Raw genomic sequence first — 18,835 nt, forward strand, 5'->3', positions numbered from 1 at the left:
AGAACTATATCTTCTAATTCCCCTATTCTTCTCTCTGCCTCATCAATCCTTGAGGTGGCTGCCTCCAGTTTGTTATTCACCTCACCTATAGCCTTTTTTAACTCATCAGTTGATTCTTTGATGCTTTTCTCAACCCTGGCGATTAATCTCATGAGAAGCTTTTTAAATTCTTGATCTGATATGTTGTCTAGATCTGCCTTGAGCAGTTCTGTGGCTGTGACTTCCTCCTGGAAGTTCTTCAGGGGAGAGTCTTCATTTTGTCATTTTTGCTAGTTTTCTGTCTCTTGTCACCTTTAGAAAGCTCGTTGGGCTCTGTGCACCTATTAGTATTTCTGTGTTAAAGGAGGCTTATTGACTATCCAGGGCCTGCCGTTTCAGGAGGTGTTCTCTTAATGATATCTCTCAGTTTCTCTTGTTGTGCCTGTGAGTATTTTATTTCCCTACTCTTCAATATTTGGGACTCGCCTTCTTGCACACTTTGGCTTGTTTCTTGGTGTAGTCCTAGGAAGGAAAACAGACTGACAAACACAGAGGGAACAGAAGCACACATACACACAGACACATCAAACAAAGATACACATTACAGGGGGGAAAGAAAAGAAGGAAAATGGGAGGGAAAGAGACAAAAAGAAGAGAATAAGAGAAAATAAAAAGAAAAGAGAAAGAAGAAAAGAAAAAAATATATAAAAGCGGGTCAGAGACAACAAAGGACAGTAGACTGTTTAAAAATGTATGACCAGTTTAGGGGAGAGGTAAGGATGAGATACAGAAGAATATATCTGGGTTGCAAGAAGGTGAAAAAGTAAGGGAGAAAGGAGAAAGGAAAATAAGGAGTAAAATTTAAAAGAATTGAGTAAAGAAAAAGGAAAGAGGTAATAATGACAAAGAAATAAGTATGAAACAAGTGAAGAAAAAATTTTTTTATATAAAAAAAGCAGCAGCAGCTCCCCCTGGTGGATGGGGCGTGGTTTGATGTGGTAGGTCTTGGAGGTTGTTCTCAGAAGCTCCGCCTCTGCCTGAGGCGAAATGAGCAGCAGGAAGTGAAGTGTGCACCTTCACAGACTCAATTGCGCAGTCCCCACCCCCAGCCAGGATTGTGATTGCAATGGGAGAATGGAAAAAAAAAAAAAAAAAAAACTGAGTCTCTCTTGGTTTCCGATAGCTGTTGCTCAAGGCGCTGTGTGCTGGGAGCTCCTGCAGTCTAAGCGGGCACCCAGGCCTCCACCTGCCACCGACTCCTTGTCGTGGGTCGTGTAGGTGTGGGCCCTATTTTTTCCTGTGGGCACCCGGGATTTGCGCAGTCCGTGCAGGGGGCAAGGTGCGCCGTGGAAATGCGGTCCGTGGTCCCATTCCCAAAACGAAGTTTGAATTGCTCGCCCCTGGCGCAGCCACAGCCCTGACTGCTTCTTGCCGGGAAGTCCTGGCGCAGCCGCGCTCAGGTGGCTTCTCGCTGGGAAGTGCACTCCCCTGTCTCTTCCCTTTGTCTCTCGGGCTCTGCGTGCTTCCCCACGTTGGGCTGGGGATCTTGTCTCCCCTGCCTGTCCGGGCCTGGCCTGTTTTCAGATCTCCCCCGTTCACCCTCACTCACTCAGGTATCCTTGAGGTTCTATTCTTTCTGGAGTCCATATTTTCTCCTTCCGCTCTTGCAGATGAGAGTAATATCCTTCTCGGTTCGATAAATGGGGCAGACGGAGTTTACAGAGCTCCCTTCCTCTCCGCCATCTTGGCTCCTCCCCAAAGAGGTTTTTTAAAAAGTTTGTTTATTTACTTTCACAGAGAGGGAGAGAGGGAGAGAGAGAAAGAGAGGGGGGGGGAGAGAGAGAGAGAGAGAGAGAGAGAGAGAGAGAGAGAGAAGAGAGGAGTGAGCAGTGAGCACAAGTCCTCTTTTTTTTTTTTTCCTAGTCCCTTTAGACATAAGTTTAGATTGTTTGAGGTTTTTTTTTTTTTTTTTTTTGGGTTCTTGAGCTAGGCCTCTATTGCTATAAACTGCCCTCTAAGAATTGCTTTTGTTGTGGCCAAAGATTTTGGATCTTTGTATTTTTATCTCCATGCATTTTTTTATTTCCTCCTTGATATCTTTGACCCATTGGTATTTAGTCTCTATGAATTTGTGGAGTTTTTCTGTTATTTTTTTCCTTATGATTGATTTCTAATTTCATACAATTGTGCTTGGAAAAGATATATGATGTGATTTCAATATTCCTAAATTTATGGAGACTTTTTTTCATGGCTTAACATGTGATACATTCTCAAGAATGTTCCATGCGCTCTTGAAAGGAATGTGTATTCTGTTTTTGGATGGAATGTTCTGTATATATCTATTAAGCCCATCTGGTCGAGTGGGTCATTCAGAGATGCTGTTTCTTGATTTTTTTTTTTTCTATCTAGATGATCAATTCATTGATGCAAGTGGGGGGTTAAACTCTCCTATTATTATATCCCCGTCAATTTCCCCCTCAATGTCTGTTAATACTGTGGCTTGGTTGGTTAATCATCTGACTTTGGTTCAGGTCATGATCTTATGGTTTGTGAGTTGGAGTCCCACATCAGGCTCTCTGCTGCAGCACAGAGCCCAGTTCTGATCCTGTCTCCCTCTCTCTGCCCCTCCCCTGCTTGTACTCTCTCTCAAAAATAAGCGTTTTTTTAAAAAGTCTATTTTGTCTGCTCTAAGTATTGCACCCCAGCTTTTTTTTTTTTTGCTTCTATTTGCATGTACATCTTCTTCCATACTCTTATTTCAATCTGTATATGTCTTGAGATGTGAAGTGAGTCTCCTGTAGGCAGTGTATAGATGGATCTTGTTTTTTATCCATCTGCTACCCTATGTCTTTTGATTGGAACATTTAGACCATTTAAATGTAAAGTAATTATTGATCTGTACATATTGCCATATTAATCATTTTATAGTTTTTGTAGTTCTTCTCTGTCCCTTCTTTTTTTTTTTCCTTGTGACGACTGATGACTTTCTATAGTATTATGCGTGGCTTTCTTTCTCAATTTTTGTGTATATATTAAAGATTTTGGGTTTGTGTTTACTATAAAGTTCATATATGGAATAAAGTCATATAAAGTTTATGGTCATTTAAGTTCAAACAAATTCTTTTTTTAAATATTTTTTTGTCTTATTTATTTTTGAGAGAGGGATTGCGAGTGGGAGAAGAGCAGAGAGAGAGAAAGACCCAGAATCAGAAGGAGGTTCCAGACTTTGAGCTTTCAACACCGAGCCCAATGTGGGGCTCAAACTCACGAGCTGTGAGATCATGACCTGAGCTGAAGTCAGATGGCTAACCTACTGAGCCACCCAGGTGCCCCAGTTCAAACACATTCTAAAAGAAGTATTTTTTACTCCCCCTTACATGTTGTATGTATATATTGTCATATTTTACATCATTGCATTCATAAGTTTCCTACTTTTAATTATGCCCCCCCCCCCACACACACTTAAAGAAGTCCTTTTAACATTTCTTGTAAGACTGGTTTGGTGGTAGTGAACTCCTTTAACTTTTGTTTGTCTGGGGAAACTCCAGGGAAACTATCTCTCCTTCAATTCTGAATGATAACCTTATTGCTTTTAAAGTGCTCCCTTTGACTTTTGACATTTTAATTATGTGCAGTGCTGTACACCTCGTTGCATTCATTTTGTTTGGAACTTTCTGTGCTTCCTGATCCTGGATCTCTATTTCCTTCCCCAGGTTCTGCCCCTTTCTCTCTTTTCTCCTTTTGGGACCCCTATAAAACAAAATACTTGTTTGTTTGATGTTGTCCAAGAGATCCCTTAACCTATCCTCGTTTTTAAAATTCTTTTTTCTTTATGCTGTTTAGCTTGGGTGCTTTCCATGACCCTGTTTTCCAGATCATTGATCATTTCTTTTGCATCTGCTAATCTGTTGATTCTCTCTAGTGTATTTTTCATTTCACTTCATTGTATTCAACTTGAATTTATTCCTCTTTATATTTTCTTTGTTGCTGTTGAATTTATCACTGAGTTCTACTCTTCTCTCCAGTCTGGTGATCATCTTTAAACTCTTTACCAGGTATATGGCTTAGCTCTGTTTCATTTATGGGGGGGGGGGGAGTTGTGATGTTCTTTCATTGGGAGCATATCCATCTGTCTCCCCGTTTGCTTGACTTGTGTTTGTTGCTATGAATTAGGTGGAATAGCTACTCTCCTAAACTAAAAGAAATGGTCTTGTGTATGGTTGTCCTGTAAAATGTGTGTGCCTGGTGGCTTTGGCTGGCTGGCGCTGTGTCTGGTGTGGGCTAGGGATTTGGGCCACTCTGTGCTGGGGCTGCCCTGGTTGGGATGACTGAGATGAAGTTAGCTAAAACCAAAGTGGGTACAAGCCAGGGTGTCTGGAGTGCCCGTGCAGGGACTGCCTTGGTGGGGTGATTGGAACTGTGCAGGCCAAGGTATATACTGAAGTACTCATGCAGGGGGCACCCTTGTGGGCTGGCTGGGGTCAAAGTGGGATACAAGGTACTGTTCCCAGAGTGCGTCATGCATGGGGCCCCCTGGCAGAGTGGCTGGTAACTGAGGCAGGCACGGGCTAAGGGTTCCTGGAGTGCTCTGCATAGGAGCTGTCTTGGCAGGGAGGCAGGAATCAAAGTAGGCATGAGCCAGTAGGTCCCTGAGTGCTCCATTCTGGGGGTGCCCTAACAAGTCCTCTGAAGTCAAGATGGCATAGGCTTGTATACCTGGGGTCCCTGGCATCTGTGTCACCTTGGCATGACAGCTCAAGCTGTGGTGAGCACTGGGGTATCTGGTATGCATTGCACTAGAGCTGCCTTGGTGGGTTGGCTAAGGCTGATGTGGACTATGGATCCGGGGCCCACTGAGGCAGTAGACTAAAGTGCCTGGACCTTGGCCCTGTCCATACTATCCAGGTGGAGGGAGAATGTAACCATAGTGCCTTCCAGCAGTCCCCCACCATTTGATGGGCTTTTAAGGCTGGCTCTTTTATATTACAGTTGTTCCTTTAAAAATTTTTTTTTCCTGTTTTTAATTTATTTTTGAGAGATAGAGACAGCACCAGCAGGGGAGGGTCAGAGAGAGAGGGATACACAGAATCCGAAACAGGCTCCAGGTTCTGAGCTAGTTGTCAGCACGGACACACAAACCGTGAGATCATGACCTGAGCCGAAGCTGGACGCTTAACCAACTGAGCCACCCAGGCACCTCTATAGTTGCTCCTTTAAACTGTGGGGTTTTGTTTGTGCCCCAGGGTGTCTGGATTTGATGTGAGCTAGAGACCTGGTACTCTTTAAGGCAGCAGCCTGCCTGTCGTGCCCAGACCCTGCTTTTGTCTGGGCTGTCAGTGTGGAAGATGAATGTAAACCATGGTGCTTGCCAGCCCTTTGAACTTGGAGAGAGTTTCAGCAGCTCCCCTGCCATTTGGTGAACTTCTAAGGCTGGATCTTAGATACTCTAGTTGCTTTAGTTCCCTTTCTTTGTGTGTCTCCATCTCTCTTGCCATTTCTCTGTGGCCTCTTTCTTTTGTTGTGCAGAAGCTATTCTGTCAGCCTTCGGCTCTTCAGGAGGAACTGCTCTATAAGTAGGTGTTGATTTGGGGTGTCCATGGAGGAAGGGAGTTCAGAGTCTTGCTACGCCACCATCTTGGACCAGAATTCGTATCTGATCATTTTTAACAATAGTAAGGTGGAGAGAACTTCAAGATCTTTTGTGAATTTACAGTAATTTGATACAATTTGTTCATAGATAAGTATATCAGTGGAATTAAAGGGAATTACACGCACATGTGTAATATATGTGAACTAAATACGTAAACACTGTATGTGTCAGATATAAAAACTGTATGTGCGTATACTAAAATCTATGCCAAAAGATGTTTGCTGAAACACCTTCTCTAATAAACCCTGGAAACAGGCTAAATGTCCATTCATGAGAGAATGGAACGGATGAATTGTATTATATTCATCTGGTAGAGCACTATACAGCTGTGAAAATCAGTGAGAAGGCTCTCCACAGGGGAAGTGAGAAAAGCACTTTCTTGCATCCTGAGACGTTTGAAAGGAATTCTCCCTGTGATGTAGAGGGGACTTGCTGGAGAGCTACCAGGTCTGCTGCCCCTGGATCTGCCCCTTCCCGCAGGCTGGGAAGCTGCTGGCAGCCACCCGTGAGAGCAAGGAGGGAAAGCACTGGAACCAGGAAGAGTCCCTTTCCTTACGGTGTCCCTTTTGGAACTTCTATAATATTGGACCAGCTGGAGGAATGTTTTGAGTCCTGCTCCAGAACCATCAAGGAAGACAAGAAGGCATAGATTTGATGCTGAGTGGCAATACATTTATGGGTGACTAAAGCACACCTCGTTTTATCTGTTTCACAAATCAAAGGAGCATTCTCAGCACGTCTTACTTAGATGGAATTCCTACAATAGAATTATTCTCTATTACAAAGAAGATAAATGTATTCTCTGAAAGTTACTGCAAGTAATACTTGTACTTTTTAGTGGTAACTTGAGGGTTATATTAGCCTTAGGAAATAAAGGATTTGGAAGAAAAAATGAAGTTTTAGCAGTGGAACACAGAGGCCAGGCTGAGTAAATTTTGGACACCATTTAGACTGAGATAAATTCCGAGAGGAAGATAGGACCAGTTTGCCACTGAATTGTCACAGTACTCGTGTCAAAAATCAACTGCCCATAAACATATGGGTTTATTTGTAAGCCTCTTTGATCTGTGTTTATCATTATGCAGTCTTCAGTATTCTAGCTTTGTAGTAAGTTGTGAAATCTGGAAGTATGAGTCTGCCAACTTTGTTCTTTTTCAAGATTATTTGGCTGTTCTGGGTCCTTATATTTCCATGTAAATTTTATGATCAGCTTATTTATTTCTACCTAAAAAAATAGTTGAGATTTTGATAGGGAATGTGTTGAATGTATAGATAATTTTGGGGGAAAGGAATATTGTGTCTTACTAAACGTCTTATAATCCATGGGCACGGGATGACTTCCTATTTATTTAGGTTGTCTTTAATTTTTTTCAATAATGTTCTGTAGATTTCATTCTGCAAGTCTTACACTTATTAAATTTATTCCTAAATACTTTATACTTTTTGATTCTCTTGTAAATGATTTGTTTCTTCAGTTTTGGATAGTTCATTGCTAATGTCTAGAAATACAACTAACTTTTTTCCCCGTTGGTCTTGCATCCTGCAACATTGCTGAATTTATTCATTAGTTCTTATAATTTTTTGTGGATTCTTTATGAATTTCTGTACAGTATTATACCATCTGTAGAGTATGTTTTAGAATATTTTGGATGATAGGTGTTTTTCTTAAATTAGACACTGTAAAATTTTGTTGAGTGAATCAATTATAGCATTAACAGAGTGACTAGTGACAGTTTTTTTTTTTCCTTTGTATTTTTTCATGCAGGATAAATCTGCCAGCAGAGAAAAATCCAAGGCGCCAGTAAGATTTTTACCACAATTGACAATGGTAATATACCAATATATTATCATACTTGATGTTTCTATATTAAAGGTTTACCTGTTTTCATACTTGCAAATAAGTTACTGAATTTCTGGTTTTATTTTATTTTGGGGGGTGGCTGTTTATTTTTTAGTTTTTAAAATAAAATTTATTGTCAAATTGGCTAACATAGAGTGTGTACAGTGTGCTCTTGGTTTTGAGAGTAGATTCCCATGGTTCATCGCTTACATACAACACCCAGTGCTCACCCCAGCAAGTGCCCGCCTCAGTGCCCATCACCCATTTTCCCCTCCCCCACCCCCACCTCATCAGCTCTGTGTTTGTTTTCTGTATTTAAGAGTCTCTTATGGTTTGCCTCCCTCCATCTCTGTTGGTAACTATTTTTTCCCCTTCCCTTCCTCCATGGTATTTTAAGTTTCTCAACTTCCACATATGAGTGAAAACATATGATATCTATCTTTTTCTGACTGACTTATTTCACTTAGCGTTAATACCAAAACTATGGAACGCTTCACAAATTTGCATGTCACCCCTGCGCAGGGGCCATGCCAGTCTTCTCTGTATCATTCCAATTTTAGTATATGTGCTGCTGAAATGAGCACTGAATTTCTGGTTTTAAATTCGGTGCTCCATTTGACTATTTCCTGATGGAGAGCGTCTTTGCACATACGTTGGGGAAAAATACTACCTTAATGAAAGGAATTATAAGTTACAATTACTGGTTTGCACAGAATATACTCTGAATAAAAGAATTGTGAAGATGGGCTGGCAGAAGCAGTACTGGAATCAGGAAATGAAGACTTGGGTTAGAGCTTTGTCACTAATGGCCCTGTGATGCTGAGGAGTCACTTACCTCTTGGAGCCTCTCATTTTCTAAGTCTGAAAATGCGAAGAGCTGATTGAATGATCTTTGAGGAAGATGCCTTTTCTGGCACTAAAATGTGATTTCTTGGATCTTGACATCCTTTGTCATTATTTTGACTTTAAGTTATCATTTTTCTGTGAAAGGAGCAGTTAATAGACATTTTTAGCTGATAAAGTGCTAGACGTGTTAGAGTTTACTACAATAAAATGTACTCTGTAGTACTTTTTTGTTGTGTTTAATTAAGGGTAATTGAGTGACACTGTTATGATTCCCAGAAGTTGGGTTTCAGTGAAGGTTCAGTACAAACATTATTTGTTTTGAAATATCTTTTAAAAACTCAGAATGAACTATAAAATTTGGATTGTTTCATGCAGAGATGATTCCTAATAATATGAAATGCTTTTTCAGCTTAAAAATCTCAAATGAAATTTTGTTGGTGAATGTTCTTGAGCATTTCAAAGTATGTGTTGTAATTGTTAACCTGTTTTTATAAACAGTGTGCTCTATAAAATAAAGTCATACCATCTTTTTTTAGTTCTGCAAATCTCTAAGCTTTCTACTTTAAAAGACTAAGATCTGAAATAGATATTTTTCCCTTTAAAAATTTAACAAGTTTTAAAACTGAAAAACATTGCCATTAGTTTTGTTTTTATGTTAATAGTATATAGGCTCAGAAATATCATCAACAAAATTTAAATTTGTGTACTGAATAAATATTCAATGGCTGAGACAAATAATTCTTTCTAGCCATCAGATGTATAAAATGATTTTGTTGCTTGATTTAAACCATATACTATGCTCTTATTTGATTGTATCTTAGTATTTTTTGTATCCTTTGGAGTTGAAGAGCTTCTTAAAGGTAAGTAATATTTTTAAGAGATATTTAAAAAAATAATACACTGAATAAAAAAAATATTAAGGTTTGCACTTAGATGGCATTTTTGTAGCTGTAGTTAAGACCTAGAATGATTTTCATTATAGACTTTCATGCTTTTGTAGGTGAAATCAAGGATGATTCAGCACTGGTGGTTCCCAGTGTCTGTGAACTGGTGACCAGATGCTCATCCTTTCTGCACACCTCACTCCTAGCACTCACATGTCCTAAAATCCTTTACGGAGCAAGGTGAAAGTGGAAGAATGGAAGGGCAGACAGAAGGCTGGAAGAGCATTGATTTTTAAGATGTTTTAACTTGTTGCCTGTGAAAGAAGAGCCTGAAAAAAGGACTTGTATGTACTTTATTTGGGAAGTGATCCCAGGAAGCAGAAATAAGAGATTGGGGAGAGTAAACTAGGAAGAAAGAAAAGCCAATCTGAGGTTGTGTTAGCAAGTTCATTGGCACATGAGGTAACTGGGGGTGATTCTGCCATGACCTTCTGAGGAGCTTATACACTGCTTCCTGAAATAGTCTACCTGAGTAGGATCAGGGGGTAGCATTTATCCATCACCTCTCATCCCACATAGGTGGGGGTTACTCTGAGATTGTCAAAGTTCACCCACTTCCGGTTACTCAGATGTGTGTGCAGAGTGGGCTACCTTGAAAGTCCAATTATATGACATTGGAGAACCTCCACAGCAGAAAGCAAAAGATGTTTTCTTGTGGTGAAACACTGTCATTCCTGCATGAATTGAAGCCAGCAGAGAACTGTTCTGCTGTTCTTGGAATCAGAGGCAAAGCCAGGAGGATGGGGAAGGATGTGAGGCACAAGATTTGCCTAATAGAAAAGTCAGTTGATGTCCCTTAGGGTCTCACAAGAGTGCCAAAGAAGAGGGAAATGGTGGCATCTGCCGAGGTCATCATTGGATAGTAAAGTGAAGACTAAACTAGAATTAGTTGTCAACAAAAATATGTAGATATTGAAGTCTACCCATCTGAACTTATTGAAGAACAACCTTAGTTAGATGGTATTCTGGCTTATGTGTGGCTGCTCTTCTTGGTTAGCCCAAGAACCACCATGTATAAGTCTATTAGACATATGTTCTGCACTGCAGTATAAGGAAATGTGAAGGCCTTCTCCACCATTTATCCAGAGTAAAAAGGGTAAAAAAAAAAAAAAGGTGTTGACAAGACTGGGGTTGCTGGCTCAGCATGCAGAACAGGTGGTGTAGAGATTCTAAGTCACAAGGACTTAGGGTAAACGTTTGTGTAGGAGGCTGGGATTAAGCATCATATTCTGTCCCTTTGTCATGGCTGCTATACAGTGGCCTCACGTGAATTCCCTCTCTGTCTTGGTGTAAAATTTCCTGGTCCCTTGGACCATACATCTGCAACCTTTCCTCTCTATGGTCTACAGCCTCATTCTTATCACACCTCATTCTTGCCAATAGGGAGCCTTCTACTTTGAGAGCACCAGTTGCACATTTTAGCTTGCAAATTTAATGCTCATGTTTCCCTCCACATCCTGGGGTTCACTAGGAATTGTAGAAAATGTTTGTGGTACAGCACTGGATATTCACCTAATTGGGTGTGGTACTTTGGTAAATACTGTTTGAAGCTCATTGCAATCCCCCCCTTTTTTTGTTATGCTTTTCTGGGGTGGGGCTTGATTAACCAATTTTAATTTGTTTATAAGATAAAGTTTAAAAAAAAAAACCTCATTTATCCAGCTCTATAAAACTGAATTAGTAGGTGGAGATGGAGTGGGATGAAGGGCTAGGAGAGCAGTAAACACACACATTCTATATCCATCAGGATTTAAACAATAATCAAATTATCAAAAGAGTTATTCATATTCAAAAAGATCACTTGCACCTTGAGTTAAAGAAAATCTAAACGTTTTTGATCTTCGTCTTGAAGGGCTGGACAGTAACAAGGAAATACTGAGGGGGCCAACTGATGGGGCTGTTTGTTAGCATAGTTAGTACCAGCTGACCTGCCAGACCCCCAACTTTTAGAGACTTAACCCAGCAGAGGTTGACCCACAGTAGATTTCATTCAAGTAAGGGGCGCATAGTCCCCCTCCACTTTCTAGTTGTGCCGGTGGGAACATGGAATCTCCTGCTACGGGCGGCAGGGGCAGGAGAGCAGAGAAGGCACAGCAGCCCTTATACCTCCTGTCAGTGTTCACATTGCACCGGCCGGCGCAAGTCTTATGGCTAGAGAGTAACCAAAAGAAGCTGGGAAATGATGTAGTTTGGGGCATACTGAGGAGGCTTTGAAAATCAGGGTGAAGATTTACACCTTCTTTAATAGGAAGCTTTCTGATGTTTCTGACCAGGGGAGCAGTTTGATCAAACCATATCCTAGGAAGGTTGTGGGGACTTTCACTTGCTAGCATTTTCTCTCAGTTAAGGCCCATATTACCTGTTGCCTGGATTATTTTTTAAAAAACACTAAACTATTCTCATTGCCAACTCTAGTCTCCTCCTCATATATCTTGTTTACTGCTGTGAGGATCATTTATGAAAGATCCCTTTGAATGGCTTTGTATGTAAGTAAGATAAAAATACAATTTCTCACCCAAACTGAGATGCCATTGAGAGTAAAAGTCCTACTAATTTATGCTTGGAAAGAGCTACACGCTGGGACTGTCCTAGCAAACTGGGACTTGAGGTCACCTCAGGAGGATTACGATGGCTCTCTATTGCCAACCAGGCCAGTCAAGCCTCAAACACTTATGCTTCAAAATATAGCAGCACCCACCTATCCAGATTTCCTTAATTCTTGGTTTGGGTTCCTACTCGCACAAAACCTTTGCACAGTGGTTTCACTACCCTATCTAACCTAGCACCTCTCTATTTCTCCTGTCTCCTCATCCAGTTTTATTTTTCTCCATTGTACTGCTTACATTATGTGTATACAATGCTTATAGTATATATATTTTTTTTCTGAAATGGCTGTCTATACTCACTAGAATTTAAGCACCAGGGGGGAATACGCCTTGTTCTGTCAGTGACTGTAGATCCAGTATCTGAAAGAACCCAGCACATGGTAGGTGTTCAGTAAATCATTGTGGAATAAGACAGTGGTTTTACTTTATACTTTGGTTGGGCCAAGTCCCTTTACCTTTGACTGCAGTGTTCTCAGCCTGATGTTTTCATTTAGCTTCCAAGTCCTTGTTCATGAATGTTACCTCTGTCTTCAGTAAGCCCATTGCTGTCCTTTTCTGTGGAGATCCGACTATGCCTCAAGGCTTGGCTTTCATCCTCTCTCTTTGAAGTGTTCTGTGAATACTCTGCTCTATACCATCTTTCGTCCTGGATGAAAGCATATAGTTTTCATATTAACTGGACTGTGTGCTTTGTAGGGAAGAACGGCATCTTATAAAGAGCCCTCATCTATACAATATGCACAAAAGTGGCACACTACCTCAGAGTTCAAGAGAATTAAATGAGATAGTTCATGTAAATTTCTTGAGACAATTATGTAACACATAGGATTAGAATATTTTTTAATGTTTTATTTATTTTTGATACAGAGAGAGACAGAGCATGAGAGGGGGAGGGGCAGAGAGAGGAGACACAGAACCAGAAGCAGGCTCCAGGCTCTGAGCTAACTGTCAGCACGGAGCCTGACGCGGGGCTCGAACCCACAAATGTGAGATCTGACCTGAGCTGAAGTCGGAGGCTTTAACCGACTGAGCCACCCAGGTGCCCCTAGAATATATTTTATAATGATTATGCTATTTCTTGTGTTTTGTACTAAGACTTCAACATCAAGCATATATTTAATATATATTTAAACATATACTCTTAAATACCTCTCACTTCATATGAGCCACATTTAAAGTTGATAGCTGCAGGTGGCTAGTGCATGTGGTTTTGGACAACATAGCCTTCAAGAATAGAAGAATAGACCTATGGAGCAGCCACACCCTCTCTGTCTAAGGGAGAGTGGTCACAGGAGAAACTTGGAAGAGCTGTCCCTTCCCTAAAGCTTAGAGTAAGACCTCTTGGAGAAGGGTTGGCTGTGGCCCACTTGGGTGGCAAAGACATTTGCAGAGATGCTGCAGGCTGGGAAGTGAGCAGACCACCTGCTTGCCTGCTAAAAGGTTTGAAATGAGGTCTCCCTTTATGATGCAGGGGAAACTTGCTGGGCAGATGCCCATGGGGATGGCAGTGAAACCTGCTGACAGTGTCTGCCACAGGCTCCCCCACATACCACAGACTGGGAAGGTGTCCGGGGGAAAGGGTGCTGACTACTACTGATAGCCACACCATTGAGCAACCGGGAAAAGCCCTGGAACCAGGAAGAAAAGTCCTCTTCGTGTCCCTTTTGAATCTTCTATAATGTTGGGCCAGATGGAGAAATGTTTATAGAGTCCTGCTCAGGAATCACATAACATGTTAAAAATCATAGATTTGATGCTGAGAGGCAATAAATGATCAGTGGCCAAGGCACGACTCCTACCTGTTTTACCAAAGAATCATTCTCCACAGTGTTTTCCATTATGTAGATGACAGTCCTACCAGGTCCTTCCCCTCTATACTCCAAGGGGAGAGCAATGCTTTCCCCTGAAAAGCACAAATGTCACATATGGCAACTTGGGGGCACATTAACCCAAATGCATCATTACCTTACGAAGTGGAACATCACAGTTGTCAATAGAACAAAAGTGCTATTTTATTAGTTTTCTTGTTTCCTTTGCAGTGCAGAAGATTTCATCTTGATGAGACCCCAATAGTTAATTTCTGTTTTTGATTCCCTTGCTTTTGGGGATGTGTCAAGGAGGAATTTGCTGCTGCTGAGGTCAATGAGGCTGTTTCCTGCCTTCTCCTCTAGGGTTTTAATAGTCTCCTGTCTCACATTTAGGTCCTTCAACCATTTTGAGTTTATTTTTGTGAATGGTATAAGAAGGTGGTCCATCAACTATGAATGAACCAAGATGTGGTTTATATATATAATGAAATACTACATGGTAATGAGAAAGAATGAAATCTGGCCATTTGTAGCAACATGGATGGACCTCGAGGGTGTCATGCTAAGTGAAATAAGTCAGGCAGAGAAGGACAGATACCATATGTTTTCACTCATAGGTCTAACAGGAGGAACCTAACAGGACCATGGGGAGGGGAAGGGGGGAAAACGAAAGTTAGGGAGAGGAAGGGAAGCAAATCATGAGAGACTCTTGAATACTGAAAACAAACTGAGGGCTGAAGGGGGAGGAGGATTGAGTAAGGGGGTTGATGGTCATGGAGGAGGGCACTTGTGGTGAAGAGTTATATGAAAACCAACTTGACAATAAACTATATATATATATATCTATCTATATATATATCTATATATCTATCTATCTATATATCTATATATCTATATATATATCTATCTATATATACATAAATAAATAAAACCAAAAGTGCTATTTTAGGGATAGAGAAGGGTGGTAGAGCTGAGCAAGTCCTGGACACAAGCTGGATTCAGATAAATTCCCAAAAGAAGATGTGATGGATTAGCAGTTTTGCACACTTTCTAAGCATTGTGGGATACCACCGTGCTTTCCTTGCTACAAAGGAAGTCATTCTAAGACAAACGGTGAGAAATTTTAAAGTGGGTCTTTGAATGCTTTTGATGACGTGTACCTTACCGTAGACCCTCTATAAAATTGGTTGAGTGAATCAGTTGTGCCTCCTAAGAGTGAACAGTTTTCCTCCTATTTTCATGCAGGATAAGTCAGCCAATAAAGAAAAAGTCAAGACCCCAGGAAGAGTTCTCCCACAGTTGGCTACGGTAATTTACCTACGTACTGAATCTTTGCCCTTTTGAAAACATTTTCCAAACTTGTAAATCAGTAACTGAATAACAGATTTTGAATTTGTGGCTCCATTTGATTACTTTCTGTTGGAGAAATTCTATGAGGTATACATCTTAGGAAAAAGACCCATCCTAAAGTAACTGTAAGCTATAATGTCCTGGTATGTCAAGAATATTTCAATATTCTGGTTAAAAGAATTTCCAAGGTGGGCTAGCAGAAAGTTTGTCAGTGTTAAAGTTAGGAAATGAGACCTCAGAGTCCTGCTTTGTCACTAATGGCTTTAGGGTCTGAAAGGATCATTTATCTCTGTGAGCTGCGGTTTCTGTGTTTGAAAATGAGAAGAGTTGGTTTCTTTGAGCCGGATCTTCCAGCACCGGAGCGCTGCGCCACAGAGGAGTCCTTAGATCTTGGTATCTTTTAAAAAGTGATTCTGATTATAAGTTATCATCGTTCTATGGTGGAGGCAGTTCACAGACCCTTTAAATTGTTAAGCACTGGGTATGATACGCTTCACTGTAATAAATTGTACTAGTAATCTTGCTAGTAATTTTGTGGGGTTTAGTTCCATTAAGCTGTGTCCTTATGACTCCTGGAAGTTGGATTTAGGTGGAGGTTTAATGCAAACAGTATTTTTTTCTAACTATGATAAAATATGCCTCACATAAAATTTACCATTGTTAAAATGGTTAGTATGGCTATTTATGATTGAACCATTGTTCCGTGGCATTAATGGCATTCACATTGTTGTGCACCCGTCACCATCGGCCATCTCCAGAACTCTTTGCATCTTTGCAAACTGAAGCTCTGTGCCCATTAAACAGTATTTCCTTGTCTCCTGAGCCCGTGATAGCTAGCATTCTACTTTCTGCCTTCGTGTGTTTGGCTATTCTGAGTAGCTCCTGGAAGTGTTGTTTGAGGCCTGGCTTATTTTACTTAGCATAATGCTTTCCAGGTTTACCTAAAGCATTATTTTTTTGAAAGACAACATAAAAGCTACAAAGTATGAAATTGAATTTGTGTTGCTTTATGTAGAGAAGATTCCTGATAGTTTTAAATGGAAGACAATTTTTCACCTGGGAAACTTGAGTTAATATTCTTAAATGAAAGATGTTGAATATTACAAAATACAAATTTAAAACAATTTTTTTTAATGTTTATTTTTGAGAGGCAGGGATGGAGTGCAAGCAGGGGAGGGTCAGAGAGAGAGGGAGACACAGAAATTGAACAGGCTCCAGGCTCTGAGCTGTCAGCACAGAGCCCAATGTGCGGCTCGAACCCACTAACTGTGAGATCATCACTGAGTTGAAGTCAGACGCTTAATCTCCTGAGCCACCCAGGTGCTCCTACAAAATACAATTTTTAAAAAAATATTTAACATTTATTTTTGAGAGACAGAGTGTTAGTGGAGTAGGGGGAGAGAGAGAGGGAGACAGAGAACCCAAGGCAGGCTTCTGGCTCTGAGCTGAGAGCACAGAACCTCATGGGGACTTGAACTCATGAACCATGAGATCATGACTAGAGGCAAAGTCAGACAGTTAACCACCCAGGTACCCCCAAAATACAAATTTTAATTAAAAATGTGTTTTTGTGGATAGTACCTGATTATCATGCCATGTTCTGTGAAATTCAGCCATAGAATGCTTTCTCTAGTTCTACAAGATCTATTTTAGATTTTATAGTTTAAAGAGAAGACTTGAAATAAAATAGACCATTTTACTTTGAAAACTCAACAAATTTTAAAACCAATGAATAAATAAAAAATAAGTATTGTCCTGAGTTCATTGTGTCTTATTAGCATATAGATTTAGAAATGTAAATCTAAATTTCCTTATTTACTATTCAGTAGCTGAATTGCATAATAATCCTTTCCTATTGGTGTCTAGAATACTTCTGTTGGCGGCTTTAAGCCTGGTTTTATGTTCATATGTATCTGAATTTTTTAGCATTTTTTGTGATTTATGTGCTACAAGGAAAATAGCATTTTCAGGAGATGTTTTTTAAAACCCTATTGATTAAAAAAGAGCAAAGTACATTCATCTGAATATTAATGTTTACACTTGGATGAAAATTTCCAGCAGTAGTTAAGACGTTGGGTGATTTTTCTTTATAGAACTTCATGCTTCAAGAGGTGATCCCTGTAGTTGAAATCAAGGGTGACTAAGCACTGTTAACTCCTGGTCTCAGCTGGTGATCGAGTCTCACCCTCTCTCCATAAGTCCTAAATCCTTTATGGAGCAAGATGAGACTAAAGGAATGGAAAGGCAGGCAGAAGGATGGAAGAGCATTGATTTTTAAATTGCCTTAGCTTGTTTTCCTGTGAAGAACCTGAAACGAGGTCTTGTGTCCAGTAAGTTTATTTGGAAGCAGGAGTAAGGATTGGAGAGGGTAAAGCTAGGAAGAAGCCCGTGTAAGTATGGGCTATTAACTTGGTCTGGATCTAAGGGGAAGACAGAGAAGCTGTTGTCCGTAAAATGTATATTTTACTTTCAAATCGACCCATCTGAATTTCTTGAAAAGTCCTAAGTGTTCCAGCAGCAGGAGGTCTGTGTTCTGGTATTGCAAGAATTGGCCTGAATGAATTTTTGTTGTCTTTTTAAAAGACCTAGCTGTTTTTCCTGTCATAGTCCCCACCACCCTCTGTTGTTCCCCAGCACTGAAGCTGAGTGCCAATTAGCCATCATTACTAGCGTTCCTCCCCGTTTTATGACTACACCTTTTAAGTATAAGAATTTATGACCCCGGCGGCCTCAAGGATGGGGTAAGTCTGAGTTCCCAGAGTAATCAACAGCTGCTTAAAGCCATGAGAACAGGAAGATCTTTTGGAACTGGAATGCAGAGAAGCTCATTAGCATCAGAGCCCAGCAGAGGGCTCCTCTCATTAAAATGGAAGGCCCAAGGATCACTTGCCAATATTTGGGGGTGAGTAGGCTCTCTGGAATGAACACCCCAGTGTTATGTAACAGATGCCCGCATCAGACTCGGATGAGAGGCTTTGGTAATGTCTCCCGAATGTCACACACCACAGCCATTCACAGGCTCCCGTAAGATTTGCCGTTGAGTGTGCCTTCTTTCCAGATGTCCTGATTTGTTTGAGGAAATGTCTGTGCTTATAAATACTCATGCATTTCACGAAAAAAGGTTTCTTTTTTTTCTGATCTTGTTCATTAATGCTATTTACATTCCCTGTCGCAGGTGAGCACCAAGCCCCAGTGGCACCAGGCGGCTCCATCATTCCATTTGACTGTAAAGCAGGCTGATGAGATTCCAGAACAGTTTAGCGTTAAAAATGAACAGTCCTATGGTAAGAACTTTATTCCAAGTTAGACTGAAGAAAATTTTCTAGAGAAAAAAAAAATCCTACAACATTTAGTTGGGAGTAGTGAAATTGTAAAACTGAAATGACATTTATATCAAGTAGGAGCATTTAAGCCAAATGTTTCCCCTTATAAAATAATTGATTCCAGTTCTTAATTATTTCAGGCTGTTGTAAATGCTATAACAGCTGATATTTTAAGAATTGGGGTGTTGATATTAAAACTTTGATTTATCATAGTCAGAATTTGCCTCTGCCTGAAAGTCTAAGAAGTTTTATTTTCTGAGAGCGATTTTAATAATTTCTAAGTATTGCTTCCAAGTTAGTCATTTTAATATTTTTTACTTTTTATTTTTTTGAGTCCTCAGATTGGTTACATTGAATATTAACATTTTTTCATCATGGTTTTTTAAAATTTTCTGACATAGTTTTGTGTTCTGTTTTTAATCATATTTTTAATCTTCATTTTAAAAGGGTTCTATGCAAATTAATTGAAAATTAGAGTTTATTAGCATA

The 18,835-nt window shown here is 40.2% G+C and overlaps 1 protein-coding gene and 1 non-coding gene across 2 annotated transcripts in view; one reads left to right on the plus strand and one right to left on the minus strand.

Moving 5' to 3' along the window:
• Window positions 1-18,835, plus strand: part of DNAH7 (dynein axonemal heavy chain 7) — a 271,651-nt gene that overhangs the window by 12,592 nt on the left and 240,224 nt on the right. Inside the window, exons 2-4 of the mRNA XM_029934194.1 lie at window positions 7,395-7,457; window positions 14,919-14,981; window positions 18,199-18,307. Of these exons, the coding sequence (XP_029790054.1) occupies window positions 7,395-7,457; window positions 14,919-14,981; window positions 18,199-18,307 (235 nt within the window). The remainder of the gene's footprint in view (window positions 1-7,394; window positions 7,458-14,918; window positions 14,982-18,198; window positions 18,308-18,835) is intronic.
• Window positions 7,947-8,053, minus strand: LOC115288759. Its single transcript, XR_003907163.1, has one exon. It is a non-coding gene; the product is annotated as a U6 spliceosomal RNA (small nuclear RNA).

Source organism: Suricata suricatta, chromosome 3 (assembly GCF_006229205.1).
Source record: "Suricata suricatta isolate VVHF042 chromosome 3, meerkat_22Aug2017_6uvM2_HiC, whole genome shotgun sequence".
Taxonomy (NCBI): Eukaryota; Metazoa; Chordata; class Mammalia; order Carnivora; family Herpestidae; genus Suricata; species Suricata suricatta.